The sequence below is a fragment of the Schistocerca serialis genome, chromosome 6 (assembly GCF_023864345.2).
Source record: "Schistocerca serialis cubense isolate TAMUIC-IGC-003099 chromosome 6, iqSchSeri2.2, whole genome shotgun sequence".
Taxonomy (NCBI): domain Eukaryota; kingdom Metazoa; phylum Arthropoda; class Insecta; order Orthoptera; family Acrididae; genus Schistocerca; species Schistocerca serialis.
This window is the reverse complement of record NC_064643.1, coordinates 438,732,036-438,754,345: the sequence shown is the minus strand read 5'-3', so window position 1 is coordinate 438,754,345 and position 22,310 is coordinate 438,732,036. Positions and strand designations below refer to the sequence as shown.

General features: G+C 44.5%; 1 protein-coding gene and 1 pseudogene across 1 annotated transcript in view; one reads left to right on the top strand and one right to left on the bottom strand.

Annotated features, from left to right (window-relative positions):
* LOC126483907 (adenylate kinase isoenzyme 5) overlaps nucleotides 1–22,310 on the bottom strand; it is a 454,419-nt gene that overhangs the window by 210,979 nt on the left and 221,130 nt on the right. Inside the window, exon 3 of the mRNA XM_050107178.1 lies at nucleotides 17,034–17,144. Within this exon, the coding sequence (XP_049963135.1) occupies nucleotides 17,034–17,144 (111 nt within the window). The remainder of the gene's footprint in view (nucleotides 1–17,033; nucleotides 17,145–22,310) is intronic.
* Nucleotides 12,577–12,694, top strand: LOC126485824 (5S ribosomal RNA; annotated as a pseudogene).

Here is a 22,310-nt window from a genome sequence, read left to right as displayed (position 1 = left end):
AAGTGTTGTATACATTGACGCGATATTAACACAGAATAATTTTAATTAATCTTTTACTGGGCTCTAATTACTGGAGCATGCAGGTCTCTGTGAGTGGTTTACGATACGCGCAAAGGACACACAACAATGTTGATTCGGGGGATGGAACCAAACAGAGAGGTGATCAGTCCCATCGGAATAGGGAAGAATGGAGAAATCACGGAAAACCTGAATCAGGATGGCTGGACGTGGGATTGAACCGTCCTCCTCACGAATGCGAGTCCGGTGCGATCAGAAAAAGGTTGAAAAGCTTGTAAGGGTGTTTGAGGATAGGTTGTGCCGAGAAATAATTGTTGGTAAAAAAATTTGATACTTTGCGCCGTTTCCGTGCTAATTAGTACTGAAGTTTAGACAATCAGACTGCTTCGTGCGTCAAATTCAAGCGGCCCACCACAGACGGTGTCGCCAAACGTTTTGTTCGTGTGGTTTCCTAAAATCGAACAAGAGAGCGATATAAAAATTGGACGTGGGCCGGTAGTAAGGATCGAGCGACAGGCTGAGCACTCTGTTGCGCTATAATCAACGCTATGAGAACAACTGACGCTAATTGTATCTGCCGTGCCGCTCGAATTTGCGCGTGCAACGGCCTGATTGGATAACTTCAGTGCGAAGTAAATCGGAAACGGCGCAGCGAATCGAATTTGTTTCTTAATTATTTTTCAGCACAACTTACCCTACAAATAGTTACAAGCTGTTCGCAGCGTGCCTGACCACGATGTGATATACTGCAACAACACAAAGAATGCGTCTTCGTCCATCGCATCATTTAAACTAGTTCTGATTCTCAACATATAGTTCCTTCAAAAAAGTAACATGCGAAAGCGTTACACGTTTTAGAAGTAACGCTTTTGTCCATATTCTCAGTACTTATCTTTTTCTTTCCGAAATAATAGCGCCAGGCATAATAATTATTTTAGAAGCAAATTTGATTAATTTGAGCATGGCTCTAAAATATTCTGCACTCTCGAACTTCTTATTCAGAACTGTGCGAAAGCTGCATTGTGGCTGTAAGGTGTAAATGTGAACTAAATACTGTAGACAGGGGGTGCAGACAAACCTGAGCGCTTGTACAAGACCCTTTGGCTTGCCGTAGGCACTAGTCATTCCTTGGGAACGTTGTTAAGGTGGCGAGAAATGGTGCCTGTATGTGAACTTAAAGCAGAGGGAAGAGTGGCTCAGCCCATCGGAAAAAGCAACACCCCGTGCAAAGGACAGTGCATGCTCTCAAAAATTTGTGTTATGCGTTTCGTGGAACCAAATGGTTCAAATGGCTCTGAGCACTATGGGACTCAACTGATGAGGTTATTAGTCCCCTAGAACTTTGAACTAGTTAAACCTAACTAACCTAAGGACATCACAAACATCCATGCCCGAGGCAGGATTCGAACCTGCGACCGTAGCGGTCTTGCGGTTCCAGACTGCAGCGCCTTTAACCGCACGGCCACTTCAGCCGGCTTCGTGGAACCATTCATTCTTAATCATGGACTGCTGCCATGAAACTTTTAAGTGCTGCTGATATTTGACGGCTAAGACGACACGCTGTTGCTATCGAAAGCGAAACACTTGGAAAACATATGTTGTAAACCCTCGATAATGCGCGCGCGCGTACGGCCAGAATCACCAAAGATGCGATTGTTGACCTTGGTTGGGAACCGCTTCTTCACCCTACATATTCGCCAGATCGTTCCCCTCTAGTTAACATCTTTTCTGGTCTCTAATAACAATCAGGTTGCTTTTCTTAGCAACTGGCTAATAGATTTCTTCGGCATAGGATTCCTGCCTGAACTCTACCATGCGGCTGTTATTGAAGATGGAGATTACTGTATCAAGCAGCGTATTCGTCTTGTTATTGTGCACTGCATTGTAATTACTAATGAAATAAAAATGTACAAATGGCACGATTTTAAGCACTCGACAAATGCCTTGAAGCCGTGCGGTGCTATTTACATAAAATGTTTTGCACTTTTCTTTGTATCCTGTTTCATCCGTCAACATGACATGATCTCTTTAACACATTTTACCTCTACCGTAATGGAATTTAATCTTGGTTCCCGTGCTAGCGGAAAATATAAGGGGCAGTCAAATGAAAACGAGACACATGGAATAAAGTAAGTAAAATTTTTATTAATCCAAATGTAATCGCTACAACTGTTAATACTTTTTCCCCACTGTAAGACAAGACGGTCAGTCCCTTCAGGGGAACCAAGATTGTAACCAGGCAAGCACTTCTTCGTCCGAAGCTAATCTGCGGCCATGAACGTCTTTCGTAAGGTTTCCAAAAGTATGAAAATCGCATGGCCCGTACACCTGCTGGCAAAGCAGTTTCGATTACGCTGCAGAAGTTTCGCTGGGAGGTCACAACACATCCACCATACAGTCCCGAACCCTCCCCATGAGCCGGCCGCGGTGGCCGAGCGGTTCTAGGCGCTTCAGTCTGGAACCGCGCGACCGCTACGGTCGCAGGTTCGAATCCTGCCTCGGGCATGGATGTGTGTGATGTCTTTAGGTTAGTTAGGTTTAAGTAGTTCTTAGTTCTAGGGGACTGATTACCTCAGATGTTAAGTCCCATAATGTTCAGAGCCATTTGAACCTCCCCATGAGATTTACATACAATCATGGAAATAAGTATTCATACAGTAGGTGGTGAGAAAGTACGATGGTGTGTTGCGATAGTAAATCACCCACAGCGCCAATACGAATAAGTACGATGATGTAGCGTCAGATAACCATGTTCTTGGTAATGAACCTTCCCGTATGCCATGAATCTATTCTGGGAAAATAAAATATGTTACATTCCGCACGGTCTACGACAGGGCAAAATGTATTCATACAGTCGACTACTTTCAACCAAACAAACGGCTGACGGAGCCCCGGAGTGCATGCCACACTTGTGTAGTCGTGTGGCGGCCGTGAATCAACAGCACGTCGGACATGGGTACCGTGGAACAGCAGAATGGACCGCAAGGGGAAGGAAACGACCATTGAGGAACGAAACATCGTTGTCGCCCAATATCTTCAACACAAGTCGTATGCCGAAATTGCGAAAACAACATGTATCCAAGACAGCAGACTTCTGGGATACAGAATTGTTTAGTGATGAAATCAAATTTAATATCGTGCACAATGATGGTAGGATCTTGGTCTGGGGAAGACCGAATACAGACCCCGACCGAAACAACATTCAACCCACGGTGAAACACGGGGGTGATGGAGTGATGGTATGGGGCTGTATGTCAGCCTCCGGTGTCGGAAAATTAGTGTTTGTGGAAGGTACCGTGGACAGATTTGTGTATACGAACATTCTCAAACAGAACTTACAACAGAGTGTTGACGCCTTGGGTCTTCCTAGAAATTATTACTTCCAACAGGTCAGTGATCCCAAACGTATGGCGCAAATTGTCCGGCTGTGGTTGCTCTACAACACTCCACACACTCTTAAAACACCAGCTCAGAGTCCGGACCTGAATCCCATCGAACACTTGTGGAGTAAGCTGGAAACACGAGTGAGAAAACACGACAACCATAGTAGGGCCTCTTTGAAAGAGGCTCTCCTTCGAGAATGAGAAGGTATCACGTCAGAAACTACAAGAAAATTGGTCCATTCCATGTCACGGAGGTTGCGAGGAGTAATAGATTGGAAGGGTATACATACGAAGTATTAAACATGTTCTGGCTTTGTTAGAAGTGTCATTTTCTGTTGGTGTATGAATACTTAATTCCCAACGCAATAGAGAACTTGGCAGACGTTTTTATATTTTGTTTTGTAAAGGCTTGTTCATTCTCGTTCTATTTACCAGCATAGCTGCATTGGCGACTGGCCAATGTGTATAGTGCATGTCCAATTAGTGTTTTTGGTTTCGTATTGTCAATAAAGGCAGTTTACTTTTCCAGATTCTAGTGTATGAATACTTATTTCCATTACTGTATATTTCCGTAGTCTGCCTTATTTCCAAGACACAGTTTTGTTTCATCAGTTAAACTGGTTTCGCAACAGTTGTGACATCGTCAGGGGATTTTCCTTCTATAGCTTCTTCTGCTACAGTATATGTGCACTGTGGCTGTCAAACAAAAGAAGTCAGAAGTCTATATTAATACATGTCGTCTAAAACACAAAGATATTAAGGCAACGCCTGGATTGATACTTATTATTTATTTTTATTATTATTTCAGTTTCTAGAATATAACTTATTCTACGCAAAAAATTTACTAAAGACATTGCTTTAACATTTCTTGTTGGAGACGACATACCGTATTAAAATAGACTTGTGACGCATTTTATTCGACACCCAAAGGGTACACATTATATAATAACAGGAGCTATGGAAGAAAAACCCACTGAAAATGCTACAACTGTGGAGAAACATGCTTGACTAATAAAACGTAATTTGTGTTCTTGCAAGGAAGTAGGAACAATTTATTTAATTAACGTCGCATGTAGTTTACTAGAAAGTTTCGAGTACTAAGGCACTAACGATAAGGAAGGCAAGCTACAGTTCAGTGTCCCTTGATGAAGCGAGTTTATTGGGAAATCGACTCTGCTCTGGCGTCCTGGCAACAGAGCGGCCTTGTTGCCGCTTACTACGCGACAGGCAGTCAGCTACTTTACGTACCCTTAGTGTCGTGTCACTCACTGATGTAAACACACAGGTTCTTACCAGATACCCACAGCGGGAATACGTTGTGTTCTGCATACGGTGAGCTGTGCAAGCATACGTCGAAAGTATGATTCGGACAGTTATGTACCGGGTGGATATAATTAAAGTGCAGCTACTCGCGGAGTTTTAGTGTGGACTGTAAGTATCGTATGGCAGCGAAACTTACTAGATATACTAAACGTTATTGAGGAACCGATTCACGCTGGAAAACAAATTAGTTCCCACTGTGAGCACCAGGTGCAAATCTGGCGCTGTACTCGTACAGTGTTTGTATGACGATATGACATCCACACTGCCATTTGACAAGCCATAACGTGAGTGAAAAGTGTGGCTTTCGAGAAGAGAGACGGTGCGTTGTTAGTGAAACTGTTTTATGTGAAAGGCAGCAATTACAGTGCTACATTGAGACAATATCTCCGACTGACTGGTCTGAGGAGATGTCACTAAATACGGGCGAGCTTGGTGTGGCGCCTTGAAGGGGAAGGCGTCCTATCCCGGTGGACGAAGCTGCTGTTGCTGTAAGTGACCACAGAGCAAGTCACCAGGCTACTGTTAGTGCTCGTTTAGTGTCATGAGAATTGTCCACCCGAAGGTCAACACTAAGGGAACTTTTGCCGTCTATTTTACGCTAGTATCAGTAGAAGATCCAGACGGTGCAGCAACTGAAATCTCATGGTCCGCAGCAGCGCTCTGAATTTGCTCTTCAGTTTCTGGTAGGGCTCCAAGTTGATGGCATGTGGTCGGGCAAAATTCTGTGGACTGCGGAGACACATTTTACGCTACAAGGTGCAGCAAATATACTACTGAATTTTGGGCTATTGTTAAACCGCGTGTTTTGTACGACGAATTGTGTGGATTCACAAGCACTTTTACTCTCGGTTAGTTCTTCTTTTTAGAGAATACACATAGAGGGCCTGTCAGGTCTACCGTTACGTCTGCACACTGCCGAACCTCCTCGTACATGTGATACCTGTTTTGGAAAGCGCAGCTGCTTGGAAACTACTGTTTTCATGCAAGATGTGCCAACACCTCATATCGCTCGCTCAGTGAAAGATCTGCTTAACTCAACCTTCCAGGAACTAGTTATTCCCAAAGAATTTCCAGATGCATGGCCTGCAAGATCACCCGATCTGAAGGCCCTTATAGAGGAACACATTGCTCAGCTCCCCTGGAACTGCTGTGAGCAGCTGGTGATAGCGTCGTTTTATACATGCAGCATCTCATCGTTGTCTCCTGTACTCATATTGAATAACTTGTATAAGTGGTAATCAATAATAAAATCAACATTGTTTTACCTTTTCTACGCACAACCCGTTCCTACTCCATTACAAATGAAAATATTTCTATACGTCTTTCTAGCATTCACAGCGCCAAACTGCCACCTAGTGGTCAAAATTGGAACCAATTTTTTTTCTAGTGTCAGTCGGTTGTGCATTACCACGTTAGAATATCTACCAAGTTTCGCTTCCATACGAGAATTTTAGCCCACACTAGACCTTTGTGAGTAGCTGCAGTTTTAATGTAATCAGCCAGTATACATCGGGAGCAGTAACGATATCTCCCTAGAGTTGCTTTAGACTTGATGATTTCGCCTCGTTAGAAACGCTGTGTTGAGTGTTAGTAATTCCAGAAGCAATTCATAATATCCATCCAGGGTTATATAAGACTTTTTTTTTTGTTCGCTGGGTAATACTGAGGAACTGTGTCGAACATAACATTGAGAAACTGTGTCGAACACCATCCGGAAGGCGGAAGCGCAACTTAAAACTTTGTCTAACGTACCTCGTAACTTGGCCCTTTGGCAGAGCATGCTACGAGAGTAAGCACGCAATCTCCGCCTAGCTTATTGGCTGTTGCGAGGGCGTGGATGGGAAAAAGGGGGGGGGGGGGGGAGAGGAGTGAAGAGAGGTGTAGTAGAGGAAGCAAGTTCCGTTTTTCTCGCAGAGTAACCGACATCGCATTCACGGTGCTTACTGCAATGTTAAGCATGTCGTATTCTTCGAGAGATAAGATTGGCAAGGGCCAAGAAACTTACATTGCAACTTTACTCTCTTAAAAGAGCCAAGTTATGTTGTGCATAAAGTACTCGTCTGGAACTCATTCCAAAAAGAGAGCGCTGAGTTCACAAGATCGCTGTTTGTGGAATCTGTATTGATTCTTACAGAAGAGATTTTCGGTCTTCAAAGACGTCATGCCACTTGAGAAGAAGACATTTTCCACAGTTCCACATCAGACTAATGTCAACGGTATACAGCATCTGTCCAAAAAGCTCCGACACTGAATGTAGTCCAGGCGTATGAGCGACGTTATCGCAGTAACTACGGTGGCAGTTTTGAACTAACAACTCTGAACAACAGATGCGCATTCGACCAGTGACTTGTTAGCAGGCACTGTTAAAAATGCAAGTCGGTTTTAGTGTGTCAACATTGTTGTGTTATAAATCACAGTCGAGCAACAAAATTAGCTTCTGTAAGTAAAGTCTTCAATATTCTCCAGAATGTTTTGAAGAAGAGAGAAGTGTGTGCGAAGTTCGTTCGGCATACCTTGATTCCTGCACAAAAAACACGATGCAGGGATGCCTTGAGCGACTTGATTGAAATGAAAAAAGGCGGACAATATTTTTCTGAAAAAGTCATAACGGGTGATAAGTCTTGGTGTTATCAATACAAAACAACCACAAGACCACAAAGTGCAGAATGGGTCACTGATGGTTCGCCGAGACCGAAGAACGTGCGAATGAGACGCACGAGTTGAACATCTCAAAGAAGGATATTTGTGACAGTTTCAGTTGGTTATTTGACCGTTCTATGTGTTTCACTGCAGTAAAGGAAGACTATGTAGAACATCTAAGGCATTAAAATCACTCCTGTGGTATCGATAGCTACGATGCCACAACGTAGGCGCGCTCTCGTAGGTTGGCACTACGAGAGCGGACGAACACCGCCGACCACAGCGCCCTCTAGCCGACGCTGTGGAGATCGACAAGCACCGCTCCACATTCAGCCCATTTGATCACGAGCAGACGACAAAGCAACATTGTTTCTATTTCATAGTGGGCGAGCCACTACAGATTTTGCCTTTGTAACTTCTAGTAGCTGTTATCTTTGACACCCGTACGGCTTCGCTCCTACGTGCTCATCTCAGCCAAAGTTAAGTGACCATTTATGTACTCATATTTTTTTAGTAAACTTGTAAAACCTACAGGCAGTACCGAAGTACTTCACCTCTTCCTGCCCCTACGCGCGTCCTTCAAAAAATGGTTCAAATGGCTCTGAACACTATCGGACTTAACTTCTGAGGTCATCAGTCCCCAAGAACTTTGAACCACTTAAACCTAACTAACCTAAGGACATCACACACATCCATTCCCGAGGCAGGATTCGAACCTGCGACCGTAGCGGCGGCGCGGCTCCAAACTGTAGCTCCTATAACCGTTCGGCCACCTCGGCCGGCCGCATCCTTCACTCTCGGCTTATTTTGCAGAAGCAGTTCACAGGAGCAGATCCACGCGCCGGGTATCCAGACGGGATACAGAAACCCCTTCATTTTTCTCTATTTTTTTTCTCAGTCCAGTTAGAAACTAAGTGAACTGAAGGGGAAGGACTACAACTATGCGCGTCTGTCCGTCGACCCTTTTTGAAAACTGGAATAATTTGTGACTTTTCCAGTCCCTTGGGGCGCTTTATTGCTGCGGTGACCTACGACAAATTGCTGACAGAATGTGAGCAAGTTCTCCGCACAATCTATGTAGTATCATCGGATCCAGCTGCGTTTCTTACACTCAGCTACTTTAATAGTGGTAGTAGTAACAGTAGTAGTTTTAGCTTTCAATGGATCGTTCTTACGAGGATATTGCACATGTCATGATATAGGTTGGTGAACGCACATTCGAAACGTGTATTCGTCATCGCCATACTGGCGTATCACCCGGCGTGATGGTATGGGGTGCCATTGGTTACACATCTCGGTCACCTCTTGTTCGCATTGACGGCACTTTGAACAGTGGACGTTACATTTCAGATGTGTTACGACCCGTGGCTCTACCCTTCATTCGATCCCTGCGAAACCCTGCATTTCAATAGGATAATGCACGACCGCATGTTGCAGGTCCTGTACGGGCCTTTCTGGATACACAAAATGTTCGACTGCTGCCCTGGCCAGCACATTCTCCAGATCTCTCACCAATCGAAAACGTGTGGTCAATGGTGGCCGAGCAGCTGGCTCGTCACGATACGCTAGTCACTACTCTTGATGAACTGTGGTATCGTGTTGAAGCTGCATGGGCAGCTGTACCTGTACACGCCATCCAAGCTCTGTTTGACTCAATGCCCACGCGTATCAAGGCCGTTATTACGGCCAGAAGTGGTTGTTCTGGATACTGATTTCTAAGGATCTATGCACCCAAATTGTGTGAAAATGTAATCACGTGTCAGTTCTAGTATAATATACTTGTCCAATGAATGCCCGTTTACTATCTGCATTTCTTCTTGGTGTAGCAATTTTAATGGCCAGTAGTGTATTTTGAATCACAAGCCGTGAAAAGCCGATCAGGATCTTCTTCCACCCACAATTCTGACGAACTGTTTCTTACCCACACGTGTTACACCACTGCTTGTATACAGTCCACCGCGAAACACCAGCAAATCTCTTTCTTTCTGTTTGGGTAGGGTTTCCGTCGACATCTAAGTTAACAGCAAATCCAAAAGCTTCAAACACTTCATGGCCAAGCGCACGACCAAACACGATTGTCTCTTTGACACTCTGTCAAGTCCTTAAATTAAATCATGTTTACGTACAGTGCCCGATTGAAACATAAATGTCCCACTGATCGCTGCGTAGATGAAGTGCACATGCAGTTGAGCATGTGATTGGATCTCTGCGCATCTATAAAGGCTTAATGATTCATCTGCGCGTGCGCACTGAGGTGACAATTTTTTTGTGTCCGGTGAGCTTTCTTACATGACAAGTTTAACGAGCATGGGAATCATCCTGTAATTTGCTTGACGTGATTTAACGAATCACGGAAAACCTAAATCAGTCGATTTTCTATCTTTTGATTATTTATACCAATATTTGTCAGCAAGGCATTCGTATGGTGATTGAGCTACAGATACGTACGTACGCCACACGCCGCTATACAGTGCATGACGAAAAGTTCTGTGTGCCATTATCAGTTATTCCCATCCCTGCGCCACTCGCAGTTGTACTGTAGTCTATATGCCTCTGGACTTACCCAGAACAGGCTGTACTCTAAACAACCACAACACATGACATATTGTACTAATATAGACTTGTGGCTGATTTCATTTGACAGCCATAGGGCATACATAATGCTTAGAGTACAAAAATTAGGGATAAAAAGGAAAACCCCCTTTAGATGCCGCAGCTGTGGAGAAATTGGTTTGAGAAATACAACAGAACTGTGTTCTTGCAAGAAGACGTACATTTTTGTTACATTATTATTTTCTGCAAGCACGGGAACAGAACTTCAGTTCTGTTACGATAAAGGTACACTGTGTTAAAAATACCACGGTGTGTTGACAGAAGACCTTCGAAACAAAAGTCACAACATTCTCTGTAAACAGTGCTGCAGAACTTCAACGTATTTAAAGAACGGTGGCTTAGTTCGAAGAGAACCGACTACCGCCTGCTATTGTGCTGCCATCTCTGAAGTTCCTCAGGACCCCACCTTCTAAGCGGCGGACACGTGGTGTATTTAGCACAGGTTGTGGCAGGGCAGCTAAACCTACTCGCCCATGGTCTCTGCCAACAACGCGTCTTTGTCAGTCAATAGCTAAGATACACTCTCGAGTCACATTAACGTGACCATCATTCAATAGCCTGAATAACCACTTTCTGTAGCGCGGAACGCTGCGAGACGAGTCTTTGAGGTCATGGAAGTTACCGACGGGGATTGGAGCCAAGCCGACTCCAGCACCGTGGTCAGCTGGCCTAGGGCTCTCGGTTTGAGGGTCCATGCCGCGAACAGCATGATCGAAAAGGTCCCACAGATTTTCCATTGAGTTTTAAACTGGGAATTTTGGTGGCCACAGAATACGATAAACTCATCCTCGTGCTCTTTGAATCGTGCTCGTACACTGCGGTATGCGTGACGCGCGGAATTGTCCTGCTGGTAGATGCCGTCGTGCCGATGAAAAAAAAATTGCGTCTATGGGTGTGCATGATCCCCAACAATAGCCGCATACTTGTGTTAATCCAGTGTGCCTTCCATAATGACAAGATCATCCAGGGAACGCCATGAAAACATTCGCCAGACAAAAATGTTCCCTTCTCCGTCCTAGACGCTTTGCTTTCAGACGCTTCATGCCATACACGCCAATAGCCATGGAACATAAAACGTGATTCATCTGAAAATGCCACTTGCCGTCACTCAGTGGATGCCCAGTTGGCATACATATTCCAATCTTCTTCGCGGATAAACAGCAGTCAGCGTGGCTGCATGACCAGGGCGCCTTCTTCAGAGACCCATATGCAGCAATGTTCGCTGAAAGGTCTTTGGGACACGCTTTTGTTAGCCCCTTGGTCCATCTGGACGGTCAGTTGCTCAACAGTTACACGTCTATTCGTCCGTACAACCGTCGTTGGGCCCTGCCACCTATGGCCTGGGGTGCACCACAGTTGCATCGGCGTTTGATTTTAGATAGCGCAATTTGCCATGCGCGGTATACCTCAAACACGACGACACGCGAAAGGTTTTCAAACTTAGGCGTTTCGGAAATGCTTCCACCCATGACCCGAAAAATTGGTTCAAATGGCTCTAAGCTCTATAGGACTTAACATCTGAGGTCATCAGTCCCCTACACTTGGAACTACTTAAACCTAACTAACCTAAGGACATCACACACATCCATGCCCGAGGCAGGATTCGAACCTGCGACCGTAGCAGCAGCGCGGTTCCGGACTGAAGCGCCTAGAACCGCTCGGCCACATCGGCCGGCCCATGGCCCGAAAGCCAATGACCGCGCCCGTTAGGACGTCAGATAAATCGCTGCATTTCCGCTTTACGACGACTGCATTTTTTCCCCGTTCCTCCGACGCTCTATATACGTCCTCCACTGCTAGTGCTTCCACCTGCCACCTGTAAGTGGTTACTGCACGTTGACGTCGAACATAGCAGGTGGTGACATTAATGTGATTGAACTGTGTAGAAGTCAAGAGCAGGACCAAGTACAGTCTTATAAGTAAGATCGTGGCCAGGTTAAACAGCAGAAAATATTTGACATCGAACTAAAACACAAGCATACATCATGTATGAACAAAAGAAAAATGGAATTACAATTAATTATACGTCCAGTCACCGCAGCGTCGTTAATTTTTTGGCATCTCCGAGGCACGTCTACTTTGCTAATGACTTTATTTTCGTATGCAAGGATCTGGTGATATAGATTGTATTTACGTTTAATAAGCAGTCCATAATGTAATTGTAAAAGTGCTTATTTATCGCTGTAGATCACAGGATTTTTAAAAAGAAACTATTCATTGGAAAGGTACGTTGCAAGTAACATCGTTTCTCTACATAGTTTCCTTCAATATCTTTGTATTTGCTCCACCAATCGAGCTTCACAGAGTGGCCCAGAAATGTTGCGACAAACTTCGAGGGGTTGTAGGGGGTGTCTTGAGGAACAAATCAAGGACAGGAACCCGGATCCGGTAACGTCATCCGACGACGCTACACAGCGCTGAAGTTATAGGAGCCGGCCCCTGTAGCTAGGCCACCCCTTAGGCAGCGAGTGTGACTCTGTACGCTCACGGATCGTAGGCGGAATGTCTCTCTTTGTTGTTTGTTATTCAGTGATCGCGACTGATTGCCACGATCGCCAGTGGAAAAGATGGAGCTACCTGCTGCGTATACAGCAATTGTGCCAATGGCCTTGCCGCAGTGGTAACACCGGTTCCCGTCAGATCACAGAAGTTAAGTGCTGTCGGGCTGGCCTAGCACTTGGATGGGTGACCATCCGGTCTGCCGAGCGCTGTTGGCAAGCGGGGTGCGCTCAGCCCTTGTGAGGCAAACTGAGGAGCTACTTGACTGAGAAGTAGCGGCTCTGGTCTCGGAAACTGACATATGGCCGGGAGCGCGGTGGGCTGACCACATGCCCCTCCAATCCGCATCCAGTGACGCCTGTGGGCTGAGGATGACACATCGGTCGGTCGGTAACTTTGCCCCTTCATGTCCTGCTCGGGAGGAGTTTAGTTTTTAGTTAGGCATTGACTCCTAGGAAAGCAATGCTCTGTTGCGTTAATAGATTGGATACAGGTTTCGATTTACTGTTCATTTTTCTCCTGTATAGTGAAATATACTGGAGATTTTAAAGGGTTCTAGAAGAAAGATAAACCAGAGATGGTAACCCATGTCCGAGACCGTCACCCACCGATGCCATAGAGCATCGCATTCAGAAGAGACTAGGCCCTTCTACGCCGCAGTTAGCTCCATCTTCTCCACTGGCGATCGTGACAATCAATCACTATTACTGAAAAACAAACAAATTTGCGAGACGTTCTGCTTGTTGTCCGTCAGCGAACAAAGTCGCAATTACTGCCGAAGGGGTGGCCTAGTGGGCAGTGGCCGGCGCCTGTCGCGTCGTTGGATGACGTTACCCGACACGGGATCCTGTCTTCGATTTCTTGCTCAAGATACCTTCTGCAGCCCCTCGAAGGTTGTCGCAACATTTCTGGTACAACTTGTATATCTCCCAACAATAGAGAGACGCCTTGAATGTGATTTCGACTTTTCGTGTTTGGCCGTCATTCGGCGTAGTTCCTAACAGGCACAAATTAATTCTGTCCTGCAAGAAGCTTTCTGGCATGCACCGCCTCCACAACTTTGTCATCCGATGACAATTTTAATTCATTAAGCTGCTGTTTTTCATCAGATCAGAACGGTGAAAATGAGTTATAGCTGTTCAGGACTATACGCTTGGTGCTCAGGCAGCTCAGAACGCCGCGCGGGGTAGCCGTGCGGTCTCTTGCCACGGTCCCGTTCCCCCCCCCCCCCCCGCCCCCCCCCCTTTCCCCGTCGGAGGTTGGGTATGTGTGTTGTCCTTAGCGTAAGTTAGTTTAAGTTAGATTAAGTAGTGCGTAAGCTTACGGACAGATGACCTCAGCAGTTTGGTCCCATAAGATCTTACCACAAATTTCCAATTGCAACACAGAACCTGGATTCTGGATGTACTGGATTCCGTTCCCATTTGCATAGGGCGAGTTTCTCATGAAGTAGAATCACATCTCCACTCTTCGTTTTGATCATGGGTTTCATATCTCGTAGTGCCTCGCAGTAGCTATCACTGTTCATTATTTGACATCTAGGAGGGTAATAAATCAATAACGGATATTTCATATTTCAAAACACTCCTCATATCCACTCTCTTGCTGAAGCTTGGCTTTTGAACTTTGTTGCTGTAGGCGAGGACTGTTGTTTCCACATAGTATTCCGAGTATTCCGCCACTTCCTTTGTGATTCAAAGTGATCGACCTACGTCTCATCGGCGATTACTACGCAGCTGAGAAAGTCCTCATATTCTTCTTAGAAACCCCTCAAATGTGATTTCGACATTTCCAGACGTTACTGTTTGCGGTTGTCAGTTGACGTGGACCAAACGAGCACAAACTTTGCGATTGTTTAGAGCTCCATGGACGATTGCAAATACTGAACCATAGATGATGTTCATCTCGTGCGTAAAATCATCATTTTTCTGACGTTCTCATCACTCCAAATCACTCGCTCAGCCGTATCGATCTTCCTGCCCGTTTTCAGAGTGAATGGCCAACCTGAAAGTTCCTCACCAAAGGTACAGATAAACTTTTAAAGCAATCTTCCCGCTCGTAATTTTTTTCGCTCATTGAGACAGGTGTCACCATATTGCAGCTGCTTTCTGCTTTCTGCGCATTATCTCCGCGGCTTCAATCCTTTCAGACTATAGAACACGAAATAAACTCCTCACTCCTTTCTTGCTGCATATGGACAACGGTATAGTTAACCAATAAAGGGAAAGCAGAAGAACAAAAATGAGTTTAGGGCGCGTCATCGTTGAATCGCTGTTGTCAACTTATAGAAAATGGCAGCATGTCGCGAAATAACTGATTACGTGGAATGATGATCGAGGCAAGTCATATGAGTCATAGCATATCGAAGATTACACAAGCATTCCGATTTCCGAGGTCAACTGTGTCTAGAACCCAGCTCCATTACTGCAGAATAAATGTTTCCACACTTATGAAATACCGTACAGGAGAACAAAAGTCACGTCGATTCCACAGAGCCACACGGGGCAGGCATTGGTTCATTTTGAGTCACATCACCATCAATTTTAATGTGGTGCATGAGGAACTCAGTTCTAGCAGGACTGTACGGAGACAAATGCACCAAATATGCTTCTGCAGTCAACACCGACTCGTTGACACCTCGACACATAACTCAACGTATGGCATGTCCCGCGAAAATCTTCACTGGGTCGTGGTCAGGGGCGCTGTGTAACATAGTTCGATGTAAAACATTTTCAATTTTATTGAGTGATAAGTATGTAAGAGTGTGGCATATGGATCCTGTAAGCCAACAAGATGGGCCCACTTATAAGATGGCTAATTTAGGGACTGGGCTGCGTTAAGATGGTCATAATAAGGCCCCAGTGTCTCGCTGGAAGGACTATTCACAGATGTGAACATTCTTGCAGACCACCTGCATCCTTTTCTAGCATTAGAGTAGCCCATTGAAGAAGCCATGTTTCAACAGGATAATGCGACATGTTGCTGCAGCACGCACGTCTTTCCACGTACACTCATGTAAATTCACTCCTACAGTTTGATCTCGCATGTCACTCGATCTTAACCCAGTCAAGCATTACTGAGATGTTGTCAATACTATCCATGCTTGGTGCGCTCAGCATCAACTGCACAAGAACAATTGTAGATAACACTGAAAGATTTAGGAAATATTATCTCTCCAGAACAACTCCAACACTTTGTAGAATCCATCCTTCGCTGTGTTACATCAGTTTTGAGTCCGCAACGCAGTGTGGGTAAGTTGTAGAGACAGAGGTGCAGTAGATAGGGCTTGTCTTTGTGTGTCTCACTGTTACCAATGGCGTGCTGATGTGCCAGGACCATAAAAAGCGCAGGACACGCAACACAGACAGGGTGCAGTAGAATAGGGCGAGGGCGTGTGCGTCTTACCACTAGCAGTGACGTTTTACTGTATTAGATATGTAACACAATGAGAGGATATTACAGAGACAGGGGTACAATGGAGTAGGGTTAAGCTACGTCTTACGGCTGCAACATAACGCATTGCTGAAGACGTTACAGAGGCGAGAGGACAGCACAATGGGACTAGGCCATGTGCGTCGCACCGTTAACAATGGCGTACTGCAGTATCAGGTCTGTAATACAGTTCAGGCAACGTTACAGAGACAGAAGTGCAGTACATTAGGACTAATGTATATGTGTCTCAACATTACCAATGCTGTAGCAGGTCTATAACACAGTGCAGAGAGAGGGGTGCACTGTAGGAGGCCTAGGACACGAGTGACTTACAGTTACCAATACCATCCTGCTGTACTAGTTCCGTAACTCGGTGCAGTGGATGCCAGGGAAACAAATCATCAGTAGATTATGGCTAAGCCATGTGCATTTCATCGATACCAACTGAGTACGGCTGTAACAAGCCTCTAACGCGCTGTTCGCGAAGTTATAGCGACATAGCGTAGAACAGTGCTAGGTCACGCACGTCACACAGTTTCCAATGGTACATGCATGTCCGTAACACAGTGCAGGCGTTGTTATAGAAGTAGGGGTGTAGTAGAGTAAGGCTAGCCTGCATATGCCACACTATAACGATGACATAGTTCTGTAATAGGTCCGGAACCAATACAGAGGGGATTACAGAGACGTGGCGGAATTATAATACGGACAGGCTGCGTCTGTCTCACCATTACCGATGGCGTACAGCTGTAGCATGTCTGTAACGTATTGCAAGCGACACTAGACAGACAGGGATGCAGTGGAGTACGGTTAGAGCACGTTTGTCTTCTGGTTATCATTGTCTTACACATGTGGTAAGTCTGTAACACAGGCAGGGCATGTTACAGAGCACGGACGTTGTATAGTAGGACTAGGACAAATATGTCTCACCATTCCCAATGAAATACAGCAGTAGTACATCCGTGACCAGTGTAGAGGGCGTTACAGATGGAGGCGTGCAACAGAGTAGGGCTAAGCAACAGGTGTCTCACCATTATCAATGGAGTGCTGCTGGGGCAGGTCTGTAACACGGACACGGTGCAGGGGACGTTACAGTAGAGTAGGGCTAGGCCGCGTGCGTCTCACCGTTACCAATGGCGTACTGCTGCAGCAGGTCCGTCATGTTGATATGCGTGATGCCGCGCTTCTCCTGCATCAGCGTGTCACAGTGCGTCACCTTACCGCTGCCGGGGCCGCCTGCAACACCACAACACATTTACACTCACTGCACACACATCGGCAGCAACGCTGAAGCGCGTGACATATCAGAACACGAAATGGGTGAAGTGTCTTGTAGATGTGTAGCGTCGTGTGCATATATATACAGGGTGGTCCATTGATCGTGACCGGGCCAAATATCCCACGAAATAAGCGTCAAACGAAAAAACTACAAAGAACTAAATTTGTCTAGCTTGAAGGGGGAAATCAGATGGCACTATAGCTGGCCCGCTAGATGGCGCTGCCATAGGTCAAACGGATATCAACTGGGTTTTTTAAAAAAATAGGAACCCCCATTTTTATTACATATTTGTGTAGTACGTAAAGTAATATGAATGTTTTAGTTGGAGCACTTTTTTCCCTATGTGGTAGACGGCGCTGTAATAGTCACAAACATATGTCTCACAATTTTAGACGAACAGTTGGTAACAGGTAGGTTTTTTAAATTAAAATACAGACCGTAGGTACGTTTGAACATTTTATTTCGGTTGTTCCAATGTGATACATGTGCCTTTGTGAACTTATCATTTCTGAGAACGCATGCTGTTACAGCGTGATTACCGGTAAATACCACATTAATGCAGTAAATGCTCAAAATGATGTCCATCAACCTCAATGCGTTTGGCAATACGTGTAACGACATTCCTCTCAACGGCGAGTAGTTCGCCTTCCGTAATGTTCGCACATACATTGACAATGCGCTGACGCATGTTGTCAGGCGTTGTCGGTGGATCACGATAGCAAATATCCTTCAACTTTCCCCACAGAAAGAAATTCGGGGACGTCAGATCCGGTGAACGTGCGGGCCATGGTATGGTGCTTCGACGACCAATCCACCTGTCATGAAATATGCTATTCAATACCGCTTCAACCGCACGCGAGCTTTGTGTTGGACATCCATCACGTTGGAAGTACATCGCTATTCTGTCATGGAGTGAAACATCCTGTAGTAACATCGGTAGAACATTACGTAGGAAATCAGCATACATTGCACCATTTAGTTTGCCATCGATAAAATGGGGGTCAATTATCCTTCCTCCCGTATATTAACCCGCCAAGGTCGCTGATGTTCCACTTGTCGCAGCCATCGTGGATTTTCCGTTGCCCAATAGTGCATATTATGGCAGTGGACGTTACCGCTGTTGGTGAATGACGCTTCGTCGCTAAATAGAACGCGTGCAAAATATCTGTCATCGTCCCGTAATTTCACTTGTGCCCAGTGGCAGAACTGCACACGACGTTCAAAGTCGTCGCAATGCAATTCCTGGTACATCGAACTATGATACGGGTACAATCGATGTTGATCTAGCATTGTCAACACCGACGTTTTTGAGATTCCCGATTCTCGCACAGTTTGTCTGCTACTGATGTGCGGATTAGCCCTGACAGAAGCTAAAACACCTACCTGGGCATCATCATTTGTTCCAGGTCGTGGTTGACGCTTCACATGTGGCTGAACGCTTCCTGTTTCCTTAAATAACGTAACTATCCAACTATCCGGCGAACGGTACGGACACTTGGATGATGTCATCCAGGATACCGAGGAACATACATAGCACACGCCCGTTGGGCATTTTGATCACAACAGCCATACATCAACACGATATCGACTTTTTCCGCAATTGGTAAACGGTCCATTTTGACACAGGTAATGTATCACGAAGCAAATACCGTCCGCATTGGCAGAATGTTTCGTGATACCACGTACTTATACGTTTGTGACTATTACAGCGCCATCCATCACAAAGCGAAAAAAGTGGTCCAACTAAAACATATTTTTTACGTACTACACGAATATGTAATAAAAATGGGGGTTCCAACAATAGCGCCATTTGGTTTCCCCCTTCAAGTTAGACGAGTTTCGTTCTTTGTAGTTTTCTCGTTTGATGCTTATTTCGTGAGATATTTGGCCTGGTCACTATCAATGGACCACCCTATATATATATATATATATATATATATATATATATATATATATATATATATATATATATATATATATGTGTGTGTGTGTGTGTGTGTGTGTGTGAAGACGGATATTAGTAGAGAAGGGGTCAGAAGAGGATTAGGAACAGACCCAAGATTCTAAGAAATCGCTCTTTGCCTATCGAAGATCATGTTGCCATGGGTGTGCTCATGATATTCGTTCGGATATTCCTCCTAAAGCAACCACCCGCATGTTTTAAATTTATATTTGCTACTTAAACACATGTTCCTTTAAACACCAGAAGCTGATGCAGCTTACTTAACTGTCAATTATAAATTATTAGGTGGATAACAGAGGATATTAGTGCAACTGGTGTACTGCTACAACACTTGTAGAAAAGAGAATACTAGTACGCGTTCCACTGACTTCACTGTGAGATTAAGTTTTTTGCTTTTCAGTCAATAGAACAAAAATGTATTGGCACACGATGACACAGACTGTCATTACGTTAAGTGAATGGATAATAACGTAGCAGAGTCCCTACGTCATCCTCAGAGATCATGGTAGCTTGCGAAGTCTCACTCGCGACCACGGACAGAATTCATGGACTCTTAGTAAGGTATGTTGCGACACGCAAATTAAGCTATGTATTGCTCAACAGATTAACTAGAAACATTTATTGGAGGAATCAAATCAGCTTTCTGCACTGCTTCGCTATCAAAACCAGTTTAAATAAAGGTCGCCATTATCGCTTTGAAGTGCTGGAGAGGGTTAATCTTGTCAATGGTCTCAGAAATATGGTTAATGTCCTAGAGCTACCCAACTATTCAGGAAGATTCGTAGATCCAATGAATGACCAGAAGAGCACAAACTGCAGACAGTCAACGCATCACTTCCAGCTGGTTCTTATGTACTTACGCCAACAACCTGCACTAAAACAAAAGAGGATAACCATTGAATATCAATACAACCAAAGAGACACGAGGCCACCACACCTATAGTTTCCATAGAAAAATCTTCAATGTATTGCCTTCAATTACACCTCGCCAAATCCGTCACTTTTATTAAAAACCAACTCCAGTTCACTAACAGCATTACAGTCTGACCTTTACATCATCCTCGTGATGCGCTAATGGAACGTGGCCGGCCTCCTGCTGGATTAGACTGCGGATTACAGACAATTCATTGCTGTGCTGATAAAGGCTTTGCGACGACTTGCAGACTTTATCGTATTATTCTTCCGCTATCAAGTTTGCTCCATCCCGTTAAAGCCACTCGTTCCCATTTTGTAACTTCGTTTCATGGTTCTTTAATCGTGAATTAATTAAAGCTGTACACGTTGGTACACAGTAACCACATAAGCGTGTTGCAAAGAGACGTATGTTACCGAGAAGGTGCACTTTGGTTGTAAGACCTTGCCACGTCATCTGTAGTTTTTTTTTTTCAAATGTGGAACTGAAGTATTTTTATGTGGTGTACGATGGCACAGTGACAAAACGCATATCGGTTGTATTTTCTAATTTCATATATGGAATTCACAAATGTGATAGTTATGCATGAAGCATCAAGATTCTTTTTGTCTTCCCTGACTCATCAGTCTTCTGACTGGCTTGATACGGCCAGCCACTAATTTCTCTCCAGTTGCCAAATTTTCATCTCAGAGTAGCACTTCCAACCTACGCCCTCAATTATTTGCTGAATGTATTATAATCTCTATTTTCTTCTATAGATGTTACCGTCTACAGCTCCTCTGGTACCGTGGAATTTATTGCCTGATGCCTTAATACATCCTATCATCCTGTCCCCCTTCCTTGTCAGTGTTTCTATCTGTTCTTTCTTCGCCGATTCTGTGAAGAACGTTCTGATTTCTGATAGTATAAGTCACCTGAATTTCAACACTCTTCTGCAGCACCATATCTGAAAGGCTTCGATTCTCTTCTGTTCCTGTTTTCCCATTGTCCATGATACACTGTAGAACAATGCTGTGCTCGAGACATACATTCTCGGAACTTCCTTCCTCAAATTAAGGCCTGTGTTCGATACTGGTATGTTCCTCTTGGCCTGGAATGCACTCTTTACCTGTGCTGTGCGCTCTTTTATCCTCCTTGCTTCGGCCGACATAGTTTATTTTGCTTACAAGACACCACAATTCGTTGCTTCACCTATTTCGTCAGCAACAATTTTGATGTGACGTTTCTCGCTATTCACATTTCTGCTGCTTCTCATTACTTTCGTTTTTTCCCGGTTTACTATCAACCCGTATTCTGTGCTCATTAGATTGTTCATCCCATTCAATAAACCCTATATTTCTTCTTCATTTTCACTGAGGATAGTAATGACATCAGCGAATCTTATTGACATTCTTTCTCACTGAATTTTAATCCCGCTCTTCAACCTTCCTTTTATTTCCTGCTTCTTCGATGCATAGATTGAACAGTACGGGCGAAAGATTCATCTCTGTCTTATATCCTTTTTAATCCGAACACTTCGTTCTTGGTCTTTCAGTCTTATCGTTCCCTCTTGGTTCATGTACGTATTATACATCACCCGTCTTTCCCTGTAGCTTACTCCAATTTTTATCAGAATTTCGAACATCTTGCACCATTTCACACTGCCAAATACTTTTCCTGGATCAACAAATCCTATGAGTGTACCCTGATTTTTCTTCACTCTTGCTTCCATTATTAAGCGGATCATCAGGACTGCCTCTTTGATTTCTTTACCTTTCGTAAAGCCAAACTGATCGTTATCTAACAAATCCTCAGTATTGTTATCCATATTTCCGTATATTATTCTTGTCAGCAGCTTGAATACATGAGCTGTTATACTGATGATCGTTATCTAACAAATCCTCAGTATTGTTTTCCATATTTCCGTATATTATTCTTGTCAGCAGCTTGAATGCATGAGCTGTTACACTGTTTGTGCAACGGTTTTCGCAACTATCTCTTCGGAACTGAATTGATGACGTTTTTCCGAAATTCTGATGGTACGTCGCCAGTCTCATAGATTCTACACTAGCTTGAATAGTCGTGATTTTAGAAATTCCGGTGGAATGTTATCTATCCCTTCTACTTTATACGATCTCAGATCTTCCAGAGTTCTTTTAAATTCTGACTAATACTGCATCCCCTACGTCTTTCTTATCGACCACGGTTTCTTGTTTCTTCTTCCATCGAGTGATCAGACAAGTCCTCCCCCTCATGGAGGCCTTCAGT